This window comes from Schistocerca americana, chromosome 1, assembly GCF_021461395.2.
Source record: "Schistocerca americana isolate TAMUIC-IGC-003095 chromosome 1, iqSchAmer2.1, whole genome shotgun sequence".
NCBI classification, from domain to species: Eukaryota; Metazoa; Arthropoda; class Insecta; order Orthoptera; family Acrididae; genus Schistocerca; species Schistocerca americana.
In genome coordinates this window covers 193,106,816-193,125,845 of record NC_060119.1, presented here as the reverse complement: position 1 = coordinate 193,125,845, position 19,030 = coordinate 193,106,816, and the positions used below count along the sequence as shown (strand labels likewise).

General features: G+C 40.7%; 1 protein-coding gene across 1 annotated transcript in view; it reads left to right on the top strand.

The window, feature by feature from the left end:
* The window catches only part of LOC124621357 (lysosomal alpha-mannosidase-like), a 100,291-nt gene extending 93,049 nt beyond the window's left edge, over window positions 1–7,242 (top strand). Inside the window, exon 17 of the mRNA XM_047147134.1 lies at window positions 6,559–7,242. Coding sequence (XP_047003090.1) covers window positions 6,559–6,783 — 225 coding nt within the window. The 3' untranslated portion in view covers window positions 6,784–7,242. The remainder of the gene's footprint in view (window positions 1–6,558) is intronic.
* Window positions 7,243–19,030: the final 11,788 nt, after the last annotated feature.

The following is a 19,030-nucleotide window of genomic DNA, read 5'->3' as shown; positions in this document are numbered from 1 at the left end:
AGGGATAGGGAGAGGGACCCCACTTCTTAGGTGTTGCACTAGCACTGTGGATAGTTTTTTCAGGTGTTGTGTGGCATGGAACTCAAGTTTGCAGCTGGCTTCTAGGATGATGTTCCTCAGTGTGTTCTCCAAGCAAGGGTTTGAGAGGTGGAGGACTTTGAAGAGAGATAGGAGCTGTTGGGAGAGGTGGTTACATGAAGTAGTGTAGAGATTCAGGACAAGTTGGGTAAGGGCTAAGGATTGAAGGTTCTGGAAGTCCAGGAGAGACTGGTGGAAGGAGGAATTGCACCCAGAGATGGGAACTTTTAAGGTAAGCCCTTTAGGGGTAATTCCAAAGGTTAAGCAGGACTGGAGGAAAAGTATGTGGGATTGCAGTTTGGCTACAGTGAATGCATGTTTCCGGAATGAATGTAAATAATGTGGTATAGGATTAGGGTACATAGTGGGTAACTGGTGGATAGGGAAATTAAATAACTAAAGTTGAGATAGTAATCATAAGAAGGAGTAAAACACGGAGGGAAGGACGAGAAGGAAAGAAATTGTGTTGGTAATGTTCAATACCAAAGGAAGACCAGTAAATAAGAAAAATACGGAAAAAGTTGACCAGACCAAGCAAGTATGTCCAGATCAGGGGAAAAAGAACACACGTAGCTCAAAAACAGAGATAGCGAGTGGCGAAAAAAGATCGCGCGTGCCGCAAAAGCGATCGCGCGTGCCGCAAAAGCGATCGCGCGTGCCGCAAAAAAGATCGCGCGTTCCGCAAAAAAGATCGCGGGTGGGGCAGAAATGTCCCAAAAAATTTTTCTTGTGGCAGAGAAAGATAGCCAATGGCACAAAAATATCGCCAGCAACAAGAAATCGACGGAAATGGATGATACTGGTAGGTGTGGAAGAGATTGTTGGCAGTGATTGTTGGCTGGGAAACAGCGAATAACGAACGTTAAAACTATGAAATGTTGAATAAATAAATCAATAAATAAAAAAGAGAAGAGGACTATAAACGGAACAAGGTAATAGGAGGAAGATGAAAATAGCACAGTTGGTGACGAAAATATTTATTTATGTATATATAAAACACTGAAGAAGAGAAAGTGTTAAGATGACAGACGTAAGTGATAGCTAACAAAAGGGACAAAACAATGAAGGATGTGGACCATATAGGTGATCTAAATGATTAATGGAAAATCTCATATAAGATGTGAAACAAATACTAACAAAGAGATAGAGGGGCTGGCCAGTACTTACCTCAGCTCAGTACAGCCGATAGATACACATAAAACAGAAATGAAAATTTACATTCCTAGCTTTTGGAACTTTGTTCCTTCATCAGGGAGGAGAGAGGGGAAAAAAGGGAAGAAGGGAAAGTGGATTCAGTTACTCACAACCCAGGTTATGAAGCAACAGGGAAAGGTAAACAGGGAGGGTAGCAAGGATGGAGGCATGGTTGTCAGAGGGAAGCCAAAGATATTCTACTGTAAGTACTGTGCCAGCTTCAAACCAAAGAGGATGCATACAGAAGTAAAGTATAAAGATAAACACAACTATGTAGGATGAAAAGATGCGTGAATGGCTAAAGAGGAAAGGGAAAGAAGAGAAGACTGAAGAGTGAATGGGAGTGAGGTTGTTTAACGTAGGTTCAGTCCAGGGGGATGGCGGGATGAAAGGATGTGTTGGAGTGCAAGTTCCCATCTCCGCAGTTCAGAGGGACTGGTGTTGGGTGGGAGAAGCCAAATGGCACATACGGTGTAGCAGGTTCCTAGGTCCCTAGAATTATGCTGGAGGGCATGCTCCGCTACTGGGTATTGGGCATCTCCTAGGCGGACAGTTCGTCTGTGTCCGTTCATTCGCTCAGCCAGTTTGGTTGTTGTCATGCCGATGTAAAAGGCTGTGCAGTGCAGGCACGTCAGTTGATAAATGACATGTGTAGTTTCACACGTAGCCCTGCCTTGAATTGTGTATGTTTTACCAGTAGCGGGGCTGGAGTAGGTGGTTGTGGGCGAATGCATGGGGCAGGTTTTGCAGCGGGGTCGGTTACAGGGGTAGGAACCGCTGGGTAGAGAAGGTAGTCTGGGAATATTGTAGGGTTTAACAAGGATGTTACGGAGGTTAGGGGGGCGACGAAAGGCAACTCTGGGTGGTGTGGGGAGAATTTTGTCAAGGGATGATCTCATTTCAGGGGTTGACTTGAGAAAGTCATATCCCTGGCGGAGTAATTTGTTGATGTTTTCGAGGCCAGGATAATATTGGGTGACAAGGGGGATGCTTCTGTGTGGTCTGGGGGTAGGAACATGTGGCCAATGTAAAATCTTTCTTTATTTCTAGTATTGTACTGGTGGAAATCTGAATAAGTGTTTGGGTGTAGTCTTTTCACAAGCAATATGGTTTTTAGAATGTATGTGTTTATAACAGTTAACAGCTCTGTTTTTGGAAACTAGTTGCGACAAGGTTCCCTATATTTTGCTCCACAGATTATTCTCACACCCCTTTTTTGAAGAATGAGTAGCTTTTCTAGATTAGCGTTGGTTGTTGCCCCCCAAATTTCAATGCTGTAGTTCAAGTGAGAGGAGAAAACAGCATGGCATGCAGTCTTTAGGACTATAGTGTCTTCACAGAACTTGCTAATAGTACTGACTGCAAATATATTTTTTGACAACTTAGTTGCTAGGGAGTCAATATGTGTGTCTCCCTTCAGGTTGCTTTGGATTGTTACGTCAAGGAATTTTACATTAACTCTTTCTTTACTAATTTGTTGCCAATTTATAATTTAATTTCATTATTCAAACTACTTTTGTTAAACTCCATCAAACATGTTTTACTGGTGCTTACATTTAAGTGGCTTCATTAAAAAACTGAGCAATTTCTTTTGTCACATTATTACACTCAGCCTCTAGTTCATTACATGATTCCTTTTTACACACAATGGGCATGTCATCAGCATATAGAACAATTTTGGAATTTGTAGTACAGTATTTAATATCACTTACATAGATCAAGAACAGAAGGGGGCCTAACACTGAGCCCTGGGGCATGCCATATTTTATGCAAGTTCTCTCTGATTTGTAGACACCACTTTCCGTTTTAAGCAGAACAAACTGTTTTCTATTTCTCATATAACACTTCATTAGGTCATAAGCAGCGCCTCTAATGCCCATGTTCCATAGCTTGCTAATAGGATCCCAACATTCACACAATCAAAGGCTTTTTCCAGGTCTAGGTATACACCTGCCACATGTTCCTTGCTTTTGATACCCCCTAACACCTCTTCAGTTAGTTGAGTGGACTTTCCAGATCTCTGATGTTGTTGTCCATAGGGGAGGCTACATTTCACATGAACAATGAAATTGTAAGTGGTCATAAGATAACAGTGCAAGACCATTTCACGTCGGCAATAACCCTACCCACTACATGAGAGGGCTCCAGTGTGTTCAGTGAAAAATACCATTTGCTATCCATTGTTAGCGAACTAATTTCAAAAGTTATGATGGTGGAAGAATAGAAGATGGACATCCTCATTGACAATGAGACCCTTTGTGTCTGCAGTCAGATAGTGCCACCACACTTGCTATGACTTGAGCATCTATGTCTGCTCAAGGATGACATCACTCCCGGTATGACTGTGGACACAGCAGAACACCAACCCAAATCACAGTTTCAAGTGCAACAGAACATACACACCAAAACCTGCCATGCCAGGGCTGCTGGCTGCATACAAGACCTGTCTGCTGGCTCCTGATAAGTATACTACTGCAAAGAATGAGTTCAAAGCATTGCTGGCTATGTGGGTTATTAGATTTTCTGACAGGCCTTTGCATATCTTCTACATCTAGTTTGAAAGAATGATAGCTCACAGGGTCCGTGTGGAGACTATCACATGCTGAATGTGCGCACCACACAGGACTATTATCCTGTCCCCACTTACATGATTTCATGGCTGCTCTGGCAGGCTCCCAAAAATTTAGTGTTTTCGACTTAAAAAAGGACAATCACCAAATTCTAATAGCACCAGAGGATGTACAAAAGACACCAGTACTCATGCTTCTTGGCCTCTCTGAATATGTACGTATGCCATTCAGCCTTAAGAATGCCACACAAACATGGCAACATATCATTGATGAGGTCCTCCACAACCTGAATTTCTGCTTCACGTACCTCGGTGATATGCTGATTCTTTCCACTTGTGCAGCTGAGCATGAAATTCACCTATGGACTATTTTTGAAAGACTTTCTGATTATGGACTGAAGATAAATAGTGCCAAGTGTGTGCTTTCCCAACAAGCATTGGGTTTCTTGGGGTGTGAGGTGACTAAAGTGGACTTGCTTCTTCAGTTTCACTTCACAAAACATATCAGCAATTGTGTCATTTCTTCACTGTTGCTAATTTCTACAGGCCCCAACCACCATGTGCAACAGCTGTCCAGGCACCACTCACAGCAACACTTTCTGGCATCACTTCATGTGGACAATGCTCTGTCACGTGGACACCTGAAATGTTATCCGTTTTTCACAAAGTACATTCCTCCTTGAAAGAGGCAGTACTTCTTGCACACCCTCTGACTTCAGTGCCACTGACTGTGGTCATCAATGCCAGTGAGGCATCTATAGGGGTAGCACTGCAACAGCAGGTAAAGGGGCCATGGCAGCCCCTCAGTCATTTTTCCCATAACTTGTCTGACACACAAACTAAGTAGAGCGCCTACAACTGCTAACTGTTAGCAGTCTATGAAGAAATTAAACGTTTCTGTCACCAAGTTGAGGCATGCCACTTCATTCTCCTTACAGACCACAAACCTGTTTATTTGGTGTTTAACAATCCTCACAATTCCTACTCTCCTTGGCATTTCAGCCACTGGGAATTCATCACACAATTCACTACCAATTTCTGTCACCTAAGAGGAGCTGATGATGTGTTTGCTAACTATTTCTGAGGAATCAAATTGCTCTCAGCAAGAGTGAATCCAACCCAGATAGCTATGGCACAGGAAATAGATGAGAAAATACATTAATTCCATATGAAACAAACAATGGATGTGCAGCTGAAACAATTAACTATGGGAAACTTCCGCATCCAGTGTGACATTTCTCAGAGCCAACCCCAATATTTCATGTCTTTCCATTGTAGTAAATAGGTTTTTGATGCAATTCACAGCCTCACACATCCCGCCACTAATACAACTAATTGTACGGTAACAGATGGATATGTTCAGCTGGGAGTACAATGTGGTTATTGTATTTGGGTTAGAATCTAATTAACTTGTCAGTCAGCCAAAGTCACTCACCATATCCACAAGCCTCCTGTTCCTTTCCAAAACTGAGGTGCCATTTTCTTATGTCCACATAGACCTCACAGAGCCATGCCCCCAGTCCAATGAACCAAATATATTCTCACTGCTACTGACACATCTGCTTGCTGGGTCAAATCCATGTCTATTATGGACATTTCCGTAGATACAGTTGCACCGGCCTTTTTGATTACATGGATTTTAAGGTTTTGGTGTCCAACAGATGTGACAACAGATCAAGGTCAACACTTTGTGTCTTTCTTGTTAGAAGCACTAGTTACGTTATGTGAGTTCATTCATCATGGCTGTGGAAAATTCTGAAGTGATAGACATTCTCTGCCCCTCTAAACACTATGTAACCACAGGGATGGAGAAGTTACATATCAGGGATTATAGACTTGCATCATTTTGTGTAGCATTAACATAAAAAAGGAGGAGTTGCAACAAATGTAAAAGTTGGACACAAAGTCAAATATATTGAAACAAATAATTTTTGTGTTAATCAGAACCTAGAAGCATATGCTTGTGACTAGTTACTGCAGAATATTTCGCTCATAACTGTAAGTTTAAAGATCCCCTCTAGGAGACTTTCATCTATTTATGAGAAATCTAGATGCTTTATTAAGCTACCCATCAGACAAGAAATGACAGTTAGTAGTTTGTGGAGATTTCACTGTAGTTTTCTTGAAAGATACAGACAGGAAAATGAACTGGAATTATTATTTGAGTGTGAGCAGCAAAATAGTAGGACACTGATAAAATTTTGACAATATTATTAAAAGGATAGTTGCTTCTCACCATCTAGTGGAGATGCTGAGTTTCAGATAGCCACAACAAAAAGACTGTCAAACAAAGCTTTCAACGAAACAGGCCTACATCAGAATTAGACAACATACACGCGCACTCATGCAAATGCGACACACACACACACACACACACACACACACACACACACACATACACACACACATGAGTACAGTCCCTGACTGCCAAGGCAAGATGTACATTTGCATGAGTGTGTGTGTGTGTGTGTGTGTGTGTGTGTGTGTGTGTGTGTGTGTGTGTGTGTGTGTGTGCGTACGTTGTCATGAAGGCATGTTTGGTTGAAAGCTTTGTTTGACAGTCTTTTAGTAATGCCTATCTGTGTCGCAGCATCTCTGCTACATGGTGAGTGGAAACTATCCTTTAATTTAATTTTCATCAGTTAACTTTTTTTAGTAAATTATTCTTCTTTAAATGTCTTTCAAGAGAGTTATGATCTATACTTTTTCTATTTCAGGCACTATTTGCTCCATTCAATGTCTCGTCTATTAGAGAGACAACACTGGGTGCAAACCAGTGGCTGGAGGACAACACAAGGCTGATATGGACTGATGAGACAGGTACTGCTTCAACAACCAGGCAGCCAACAGATGACATTCCTAATGTCGTACTGGAACCCATGCAGATACGCACATTTATAATTGAAATTAATCGCCAAAGTGCACGCAACTCTCAGTTCTGATAAGATCTATCTTCAGTATTAACATATGTAGATTGTGGTTTATTACATTAATTAATACATAATTTGGTGTGTTATTCTCTCACCATTAAGTGCACGGATGTCACACCTGTTTCCACATCGCACAATAAAATTCATTCAAATGTGGAGGCTATGGAATAAAAGTGTAATTGCTCTCCTGCACAGTCTTGTTACATTAATGAAAATAAAAGCTAGTTTGATGAGTTGTGTACAACAAAAGAACATTTTAAAAGGTAGGGAATGAATTGCATATGTGAAGACTAGTAAAAATTTGACAAAAGTAACTGTGAATTAAGGGAATACATTGAATTTCTGAAAATCAAGCATGGTTGATTTGCATAAAATGATATTTAAAGAAGTTGCCAAAATGTATGTAAAGAAGTTGTAAATGCTGAATGAAAGATTTCTCAAGAGATACAATAAAATTATATTGCAAATGAAGATTGCAAAATGTCCCTACATGAAAGGTCCTCAAAAACACAGATTTTTTACTGCCAGCCTATAATTTTGCTGGGAGAGTGTTGAAAATTATACCTTTTAACAATCACTAAAATAAATCTAGAACTAATGAAAATTCCTAAAACTAATGAAAACTCACTGCAAAAAAACTGATTTTGAAATAATATTTATTTATGTCAGAGATTATTGCTATCACCATAATGGTTGTCCTAGAAATCTTTCCAGATGTTGAATGATGAGAAGGAAACATCATCACATATAATTTTGCCAAATAAATGTGTGATTTGTTATTACCAGGCCCTAGATCTTCAACTGATGACACACATTTCTATTACAACTTACATTTCATAATATTTTCCAAGCAGTGAAAGCATGCCTTGTCATCAATAATATGAAATACATTATGTGGTTCATGAACAACATGGACTTATGACGCACAACGATGACATTTGTCATGGGCTACAAACCAGTAACATGGACATAAATATTTTTTCCTCCTCACAGTTATATTTTACTGGTTCCTTTACCAATGAATCTCCATATTCATCTGAATGTTGACAGTGAATACAATGTTAAGCTTATATTATACCCCATTCCATCCACTTACTTCGTGAAATGTGTAACTGAATCACAGGTCACACACTTTTCATGAAGAGTGCGTGGAGCGCTTCTTCTCTTTAGAAAGAAATATCTTTTCAAGATATGTGGTATAATTTGAACTATATTACTGCTCCATCATCAGTGAATATTCTTCATGATATTCAAGGACTGTATCATGTAACTGTTGAAGTTTTTTCGGGTTTTGACGATTGATGTTAACATTTCCTCAAGCTGAAAGAAAATCAGTAGCAAAAGGCAATATTTGGCATTAGTAAAAATAGTGTCACAAGAAACTTGTAGAAATAAGAGAATTTAGCTGCTCTCAGTTAGTTTAAAATAATTTCACAAACTAAAAAGTCAAATGTGTGTTACAGAATTATTGATCCATGTAATCATGACATCACTGCTCTAATAGATCAGGCAACATGAAATAGCTGTAAGTAGTGTTCAGCAAGCGTATTTATTTTTGAAGAGGCCAAATTTTGGTTCATTCACCCTGATTTACGTTTTCTGTAGTTGCACAAAGTACACTTAAGATAAAAATCAGGATGCTTCCTTTAACAATGTCACAGCATGTTTTGGTCAATCTTTTTGTGTAGTTTGAAAGACATGGTGCTGACTAATAATTTTTGTAAAAAGGTGAACTTCATGCTTAATTACATCAATAAGGAACAGTGAAAACGGTAGGTCTGTGCAAGCTATCTTACTTGGCATCATTTAATTTTTTTCTCTCTTGACATCTTTAGGAATTAACATGCAGACTACAGAATTATCATCACAGATTATGGGTAACCTAATTTATGACAAGGACTAAAAAAAGAAATTGACCGTCAATGTCAGACAAACTACCTAAGTATTTGCATAGGGCATTTAACAAGACCAAGCGCGTACTTATGATGTGAACTTTCTGACAAGGGAAAGGTCCAATAAGACTTGTCGAAAGGTACTCTGAAATTTTTTACACATGAAGAAGACAATGAAAGAAAGGCACTGCCTTATTGGACCTTTCCCTTGTCAGAAAGTTCACATCATAAGTATGCGCTTGGTCTCATTAAATGCCCTATGAAAATACTTAGGTAGTTCGTCTGACATTGACAGTCAATTTTCAGCTTTTTTAAAATTTTATATATATATATATATATATATATATATATATATATATATATATATGTGTAAAAAGCTGAAAATTGCAAAATTCGTAGCACGGCAGGCAGCGGCAGTAATGTACACCCATAGTACACCCCTACTGGCGCTGCACACACACACACACACACACACACACACACACACACACACACACACACACACAGAGTCGAGGTTGGCGATATATTTGTAAAAGGAAACACGACAGTACCCCATCGTAATTTGTAAAGAACCAGTGGCATAGCGAGAGAGGACACTTTAAGACTCAAGTCTCCCCTGTATTCATGCTTAAAAAAGATTCAATATTAATTCAAATAAAAAATATAAACAACTTTCTAATAAGAGCTCAAATGTGCGAAGATGTCAGTTTTGTAGGTTGCGCAGCAACCTGAGTACTGGTGTATTTGCCTGCTTGAGACTTTACTGCTCTGTCTCTGCCTCACTTCTCTTAGCTGGCTGTGTGTGCCTGCACTTTAGTGGCATTCGTGGGTCCCCTCCTCTTCCCCTCTTCTACAAAGGCTGGGGAGCAACATTTGCTAGCAAGTATCAAGAGTAGTTCAATTGGCTCTGCGGGCCGGAGTGGCCAAGCGGTTCTAGGTGCTGCAGTCTGCAACCGTGTGACCGCTACGGTTGCAGGTTCGAATCCTGCCTCGGGCATGGATGTATGTGCTGTCCTTAGGTTAGTTAGGTTTAAGTAGTTCTAAGTTCTAGGGGACTGATGACCTCAGAAGTTAAGTCCCATAGTGCTCAGAGCCGTTTGAACCAATTGGCTCTGAGCACTATGGGCCTTAACATCTGAGGTCATCAGTCCCCTAGACTTAGAACTACTTAAACCTAACTAACCTAAGTACATCACACACATCCATGCCCGAGGCAGGATTCGAACCTGCGACTGTAGCAGCTGCGCGGTTCCAGACTGAAGCGCCTAGAACCACTCGGCCACAGTGGCCAGCCTCGAAACTAGTCTCTGCCACTTCTATGCTGGCTTTTAACATAGAAGTGGTCACGCGGTTTGTGTTCATAGTCATTTTTGTGTGATTTTAGTGCATATTTTCGTTGTGTCCCAACATGAGTGAGCCAGCAAACATACGAAAAACGGGGTAAATTGAAGGGCTAGGGTGCATACGCTGACAAGGAAAAAGAAATTCCTGGATTTTTTCCGGATTTCCCATTTAAAAATGCACTTTCTCCCGGATGAATACGTATTTTTTTCTGTGTTAAGTGACAGTATATTTTCCCTCTGAACTATAAAACTTACGAAACCTTTGAATGGTTTTGGCTTTATACACGGACGTAGAATTTCCCCGGACTTTAGGAAAGGAAACTCTGGGAAAAAGGCACGTTTTGAGAAGATCTTTGATGTGTAGCAACATGTACACTGCATATATTCGTATTATGGAAGTACAAATTCGAATTCCACCAAACACCGCATGTTACTTTCTGAAGCGTTGAAATCGAGATTGCGATGCACTTTTGTAAGCCAGTCATAGCTCATGTCAAGTGATCCCGCCGGCAGATGACAGCGAATATTCAGAGCATAGTACACGTGATGGTCAGCCCATAGCAACATTACTGTTAAGTAGCGCGAACACACAAAAAAGGAAGAGTTAATGGTTTAAATTAATATACATAATGCTGCTACAAGGAAAGCCAAGCTTTCACATATAACATTGGTCACTAAGGTTCATACGCTGCATGAGAAGCTACGATTTCACATAAAATACTGATCTTTTTTGTGCATATTACACTTTAAGATATATCACACAAATGTGCCAGTAACGGCTCTATGGGCTCGAAAGTCTTCTAAATGGCTCATCATCAAATGATGATTTTTAAACGACAGTCAAGTGGCACAGATCTGTGTTTCTGACTACAACCAGAACATGAGGGGAGTGGACTTGAAAGACCAGTTACTGGAATCATTCCTTGTGGAAAGAAAGCAAAGCAAGGTTCGGTGCAAAAACTTTTTAAGCAATTGTTGACTGTGGCTGTTTTAAATGCTTACGTATTGTATTGTCAGAACGGAAATAGGAAGGACGATTTAGAGTTTAGAGTGAAGCTCATAGATGAGCTCATAACTAATTACCACCACAGTGCCATTGAACAGAAGCAAGGAGGACCTTCTGATGTGAGTGACTGTCACCAACCTACTGGTAGACGCTCCCCTGAAGAAAATCCAGGAACAAAAAACAGAAGAGTGGTCCTAAGGAGATGTGTGCTGTGTACAACAAACCAGCAAAGAAGAGACACATAATGTACATGCAAAACGTGCCCTGCAGACCCAGCATTATGTATTGCGCCGTGCTTTGAATTTTATCACTCTCAAAAAACCTTATAAACAATTAATTTTTATAACATTATTAAACTTTTTGTGCCTAAAGTGCTTTCGTCTATTTCATCCTTATAGTTTTAAGTGTTCACCTTAATTTTTTCAGAATTTTATTTTGCACAACAGATGTCATACTGTAGGCCTACTGCAGGAGAAGTCAGGTGGAGGGCATCGTCGCCCTTGAGGGACTAATAACTAATAAATACGGACGAACAAACACAGAATTTGATTTGTTGTTGTATAATTTTACAGACTAGTGCGGAAAAATCAAATTTGTTTTATAATCTAATAGTTAACGTGTAAAAGCATTAGGGTCTGTGAAGCTAGATGCTGCGTAATAAGTGTGTGCAATAGCTTTAATCCATGTAAGGGCTGAACAGTTTTGTACTGCAGCTACTGCTCTCACCATAGCTCTTTCTAACGGTATTAGCAAAGCTTTTACGTATTTATCGACAGAACTGAACTACGTTCGTTATTTGTTAACACTTTTCATCTGAACGTACTCTCTGACGACAAATGTTTCCGCGATAACTATACATATTGGCAGACGCCAAGAATACACATTAGTTGTAATATACTACAGTATCTGTAAGACTTGACTGTACAGCACTGAGCGGCCTTCGTCATTAGGGTACTTTTTAGTATTGTCGGGCGCCTTCGGTCACGTATGCACGTAAACGAAGTTTAGTTCCGCGTTCTGCCATCGACAATTCTAAAATAAACAGGTAATACGTACTTCGTAAATCCAATTAAAGTGCTATAAGTTAGATCAAAAATCACATTATAATCTTAAATTTTTAAAACTAATATGAATAAATAAACAAACTCACTAGTCAGCAAAGTTTGCGTCTGGCTTTGACGGCAGAAAACTCGTTGTTCATATCTTCGTAGTTCAGACGCTTATCACTTAGGAGATTGGCTTCGATGTGAAGAATGGACAAGGCTTTCAATCTCTCTTCAGACAACATATAACGTAGGTACGATTTCACCCTTTTAAGAGCCGAAAACGAGCATTCTGGTGAACAATTTGTAAGTGCCATACATAGAAACATTCTAAGAGCAATGTCAACATTCGGAAATACAGACTGTAACCGCTCTTTTCGTAAAAATTTACTCATTTTGACCAGGGAAGGAGGGATCTAAATCTGTGTCATATGGCGCTTGGAGTTTTGCTGCACGTTCAGCAATATCGTCAGTTGAACTGTTCTTAAGGTTACTGGAAACTGAAGGAGTCCAACACTGTTCTATAGCTGTCCTTCCTCCTCCATAATGCAGCGTACAAGTTGTCGAGTACTGGGAGAAATGTATCGGACTCTAAATTTTTCCCTTCCAGTCAGAAAAACTTCTTCAGAGTCCGCTTCTTCGTCATCATGAAATTTGCGTTTTCGTGATCTTTTATAGGTGCATTCATTGTCTATATCACTCACAATCTCCATGGATTAATTTTCATAATAGTCGAACATGGCATGAACAGATGCAATAAATCCTACAAGTGATTCATATAATTCATGCACTATTTTAGTATCAAAATTTGTAGACAGGGGTTTCACAACGGCCTCAGCTAAGTTTTCGAACTTGTGTCCCGGGTTTGGTAAAAACAGAAGGAAATGTTCAACTGGTTCACCATTCTCGTTCACAAATCTTTAAGATGAAAGATGATTGATCAATATGTGAAATATCCGCAGTAGAATCTACTATTATAGAGAAATATTTGGCCTGTTTTTTTCACTTATGATATTTTTATTCGTTCAGAAAGAAGCTCAATTATTTCATCACAGATTGTTGAAGAAAGATAACTTGTATGTCCCTGCCTGGGTTTCCATATCGTTCAATGTGCTCTGTGAGAAAAGGATCAAACTCGGCCATAAGTTCAAGAGACATCATAAATTGACCATCATGTAATGAAGGAAATCTTTCAACGTATCCATGTAGGGCAAATCCACGACTTGTTAGCTTCTTCACTACTGTAAACACCCTTTGCAACACACTGCTTCAGTACATTTTTTCTGTCTCAACATATAGCTCGAAATGGTTATCTACTGTTGAAGGTGACTTTTTTCGTCTTAAGAGTGATATCCCAGAATTTTTGTGTTCAAGTGAATTCTCACGATGAGATCAAATATTAGAAATTTTTTCCAATCTGCAATACCATTCACAGCAAAATTATTATAAAGAATGTATCAATCGGTTGCGGAAACATAATTTATTTATCTTGTTGCAAATCGATTTCGACTGATATCAATCATCATCGATGCATTTTTCTAACCGATACATGCCATCAGTAGAAGTACTGTCCTTGGCATCGATTTACAAAAAGATAAATAAATTACATTCCCGTGACTGGTTACTACATTCTTTATAATAATTTTTTATTCCACGGTCGCTGCACAGAAAGGGAACCTTATGGATCCCAACATTAAAAACCATTAATAGCAATCACGGCCTTACCGCTGAACAATTTACATGGGACGCAAAAAACAGCACCGGTGCTACAGGAGTATACTAGAAAATCACGCAAAGTTGATTCACCATTTAAAAGTTTACGGTAAAATACATTTTTGTTCAAATATCTGGTTTTATAGCCTATTGATCTTCTTGAATTAGAAAAATCACCGTTACAATTTTGATTAATCCCACGTTGTAAGAGAATGTCGATTGTTGATTCAGTGACACGACATTCTGCAGGATCATCACTAACAAAGTTATTTCTTTTTGTAATGCCTGACTTGACACTTAGTTTTTTTGTGAAACTCGAAATCAGGAACAATGTGCTTTTCTACATTAACTTTTGATTCGTCTGTATTTACTTCTGTTACAACAGCTGCAGTGCCAGAAATATCATCCATACCACTTGAACTCGAAGTCGAACCAGCAACATTTTTTGCGAAAAATTTATCTACTCTGACAAGCGTTTTTAGAACATTGGCTTCTCGTTCTCGCCTTTCCTTCGAAAATTTCCAAAATGCCGCCCCACTTAATTCTGCACGTTTGCTTTTTTCGTTGTTATTCATGTTAAGGCACTTACAAAGTTGTCAACCAACAGTCAAAACAAAATAAAATCAAATTGTGAAAGGGAACGAAAAAAGACTGTATCCAATTCCAATCGTATTACACCGCACATGAGCGCAAAGCTTTTTACTTCAGACACGGCACACGAGCACAAAGATTTTTCTTTTAAACACGGAGCGATGAACTGACCAACTCGGATTACTCGACGTTTCTGTGCTACGGCAGAACGACAATGCAGAATAATTTAATTTCATTGTCCCCTGTTTCTCTGTTTTCAGTGAAGAGTAGAAGCACAACTGCCGGCTGGAATTCGTCTCGTTAGAAATTTTTGTCTTTTGTAAGCGCAGTTATTTTAAAACGTAAAAGGTTAAAATGAGTACAGAGCAAAAAATGCCGTCCCCTTAAGGTGCCGCCCATAGGACCGTGCCTAGTGGGTCTATATGTAAATCCGCCTCTGGTTCTGTCTATAAATTTCCCTTCAACGGTAATGAGACGCCAGGGAGAAATGGCAGCTGACATACATGGAAATTTTTGGACCAGTGCTAAGGAGAGATGGAGATGCAATTCTGTGTAAAGTGCTGAATCCCCACGCATGTCACGCTTCCATACAAATTGAGACACTCACATTCTTCCTTCCCTGCACCATTTTGCATACTCTGTCAACAATATTGCGCATCGGCATGCGAAATAATCCTCACTGAATAGCAAAGTTTCGCATTGTGGCTCTAACAAGATTGAGTTGTATCCTTTATACCAAATATTAGCTCCAAAACTAAAAAGTAATAACACAGCGTTCATAAGCAATGTTCGCTATCTCGTGTTCTCTTCCGTTCCCTCTAGTATAAACGATTCTTCCCATATACAAGCGCTAGGTAGTGAATTTTCTGCAAATGCTCATCCGCACGTGTTTTCGATTACACACGCTCCATTGTAAACCAGGCTTTAGGTGCTTAAAACTGGCGTCTGTAAACTCCGGATAATTCCGCCACGCAGAGCTGCGTGTATGATTCGCCCAGTCGCACGCTAGGCGGGCAGAGCTGTACAAACCGATGTTACGGCTGTTCTTCGCGCCGTAAAACGTGTAACTTCAACATTTCTTATAAAATACTTGCAGTGCCTCTTAGAAGCTAAAATTTTGGCAGTGCATTTCTTTCGTTATCTTCTTCCTGTGAAAAAATTTCAGGGTAGGTTTCGACATGTCTTATTGGACGTTTTCCTTGTCAGCCTACTTTGAGTGTTGTTCCTTAGGTATGTTTCCATGAGTTTTCAAATCGAAAACGTCATTTTTTTAGCGTTGCTTTCAGAATTTGTAGCAGAGTTGTAATACTGAGAAAATTACACTAATGGCAATTAAAATTGCAACACCAAGAAGAAATGCAGATGATAAACGGGTATTCATTGGACAAATATATTATACTAGAACTGACATATAATTACATTCTCAAGAACAACCACCTCTGGCCGTAGTAACGGCCTTGATACGCCTGGGCCTTGAGTCAAACAGAGCTTGGATGGCGTGTACAGGTACAGGTGCCCATGCAGCTTGAACACGATACCACAGTTCACCAAGAGTTTTGACGAGACGTTTTCAATTGGTGAGCGATCTGGAGAATGTGCTGGCCAGGGCAGCAGTCGAACATTTTCTGTATCCAGAAAGGCTCGTACAGAATCTGCAACATGCGGTCTTGCATTATCCTGCTGAAATGTATGGTTTCGCAGGGATTGAATGAAGGGTAGAGCCACGGGTCGTAACACATCTGAAATGTTACGTCCACTGTTCAAAGTGCCGTCAATGCGAACAAGAGGTGATCGAGACGCGTAACCGATGCACCCCATACCAACTCGCCGGGTGATACGCCAGTATGGCGATGACGAATACACGCTTCCAATGTGCGTTCACCGCGATGTCGCCAAACACGGATGCGACCATCACGATGCTGCAAACAGAATGGGGATTCATCCGAAAAAATGCCGTTTGGCATTCCTTCACTTAGGTTCGTCGTGGGGTACACCATCGCAGGCGCTCCTGTCTGTGATGCAGCGTCAAGGGTAACCGCAGCTATGGTCTCCGAGCTGGTAGTCCATGCTGCTGCAAACGTCGTCGAACTGTTCGTGCAGATGGTTGTTGTCTTGCAAACATCCCCATCTGTAAACTCAGGGATCGAGACGTGGCTGCACGATCCGTTACAGCCATGCGGATAAGATGCCTATCATCTCGACTGCTAGTGATACGAGGCCGTTGGGATCCAGCACGGCGTTCCGTATTACCCTCCTGAACCCACCGATTCCACATTCCACATTCTCGACCAACGCGAGCAGCAATGTTCCGATACGATAAACCGCAATCGCGATAGGCTACAATACGCCCTTCATCAAAGTCGGAAACCAAATGATACGCATTTCTCCTCCTTACACGAGGCATTACAACACATTTCACCAGGCAATGCTGGTCAACTGCTGTTTGTGTATGAGATGGTTCAAATGGCTCTGAGCACTATGGGACTTAACATCTTAGGTCATCAGTCCCCTAGAACTTAGGACTACTTAAACCTAACTAACCTAAGGACATCACACACATCCATGCCCGAGGCAGGATTCGAACCTGCGACTGTAGCAGTTCCGCGGTTCCGGATTGCAGCGCCTAGAGCCGCACGGCTATTGCGGCCGGCGTTGTGTATGAGAAATCGGTTGGAAACTTTCCTCATGTCAGCACTTTGTAGGTGTCGCCACCGGCGCCAACCTTTTGTGAATGCTCTGAAAAGCTAATCATTTGCATATCACAACATCTTCTTCCTGTCGGTTAAATTTCGCGTCTGTAGCACGTCATCTTCGTGGTAAAGCAGTTTTAATGGCCAGTAGTGTATGAACTGGAAGTCTCTCACGCCGCCAGAGCGTTTTCTTGTTATTTCCAAACGGAAATTTACCTGCTGCAGACGAACTTTCTTGCAACACTACTTAATAAAATTTTACAAACTCCAGTATATCTTCGTTTGCCCGCCTGTTTAGCCATGCGGGAAGGCGTGCTGGTCCGCGGCACGAATCCGCCCGGCAGATTAGTGTCCACGTCCGGCGTGCCAGCCAGCCTGTGGATGGTTTCTAAGGCGGTTTTCCATCTCCCTCGGCGAATGCGGGCTGGTTCCCCTTATTCCGCCTCAGTTACACTATGTCGGCGATTGCTGCGCAAGCACTGTCTCCACGTACGCGTACACCATAATTACTCTACCACAGTCGTCTGGTGTGTGACGTTCGCGGGGGAGAGGGGGGTCCACTGGGGGCCGAACCGCACAATAACCCTGGGTTCGGTGTGGGGCGGCGGTGGGGTGAGTGGACTGCTGTAGCCTGTTGTGGGCCAGCTCCTCCGGTCGGAAGTTCGAGTTCTCCCTCAGGCATGAGTGTATGTGTTGTCCTTAGCGTAAGTTAGATTTAGTAGTGGGTAAGCCTAGGGACCGATGACCTCAACAGTTGGGTCCCATAGTACTGTACCACAAATTTCCAAAATTTCATGTTGTGGGGTTGTGAACCACTGAGGGCTACGGCTGGGACGAAGCTTCTCCTTCATTTCTAGGTCCCCAGTTCCATACTATACAACACAATATCTTCGTTTCCGCAATTTACCTATTTTCTCTGGATTATGTTCCGAAGGGATTTCATTAATCCATTAGCACGTGACAGTCCTGGGCTTTTACTGATTTTTTTTTTTTTTTTTGACAACAACGAACTTCTGTGATCTTGTTAGGCTTATTACCACTTTCAACACTGCCATCTTTACACCCGGCACTTGGCTGTGAACTGGCATATTTAATGGAAGCTTGAAATTAGATTGCAAAGAACAGAAAAATGATAGGAATATGGATCTTGCATCATTTAAAAGGAAAAAGTAAGAGCTTTACATGAATGTGAGTTTATTTTACAACATAAAAAACACATGGGTGTTTATAATTAAAAAAAGAAAACACAAAAATGTCGTGGATAAAAAAGTCTTACATGACCTCTCTTGAGTAATGCCATTATCACTGTATCTAAATTTAAAACAATATATCACTGGACTCTAATAACTGCAGGTACCTGTAAACCAGAGTATTTTAATAGTTCAAATGTAGTTAGCCTTTGTGTGAAAATCCTGGAAACATTGTGGGACACAAAGACCAACGCCACAGTCCTTGCACCACCATCTACTTTCCATCCTGATGCGCTTACCCGTCTCTTTCTTCCCCCCGTCTGAACATACTTTGCAGTACCTAGTAGTATTCACCTTGTTTGCAGTGAGTGGGACCTTCTCTGGAATGTGCCTTGCAAATGTCCTCACAATTTGTGTGGATTAAGCGGCTTGTTGCTGAAAAACATTTCCGCTCTTCTCAGCCAGTTTCTTCCCCACTTTGTGAATAAAGTCTACTAGGGATACATTCTTCCAAGTCTTCTCTTTATATAAAATAAAACTGTTGACAGTTGACACGATAAACAAGTGGAAAAACAGCTTTTTCCACCACTTCAAAGTTTTTCGGGCAAACGGATGATAGCTGGAGAACTAATCTGCTCTGTCAACTCCAGCTTTATTCTTATTGTAATCAATAATAACGTCTAGCCTTAAAATTTCTGCTATTCCACCTTTGGCCCTCACTTGAATACTAGTGCAGGTAGACTTATGATTTGTGGAAAGACAAAAAACATCTTGTTTTGACTTCCACTTCA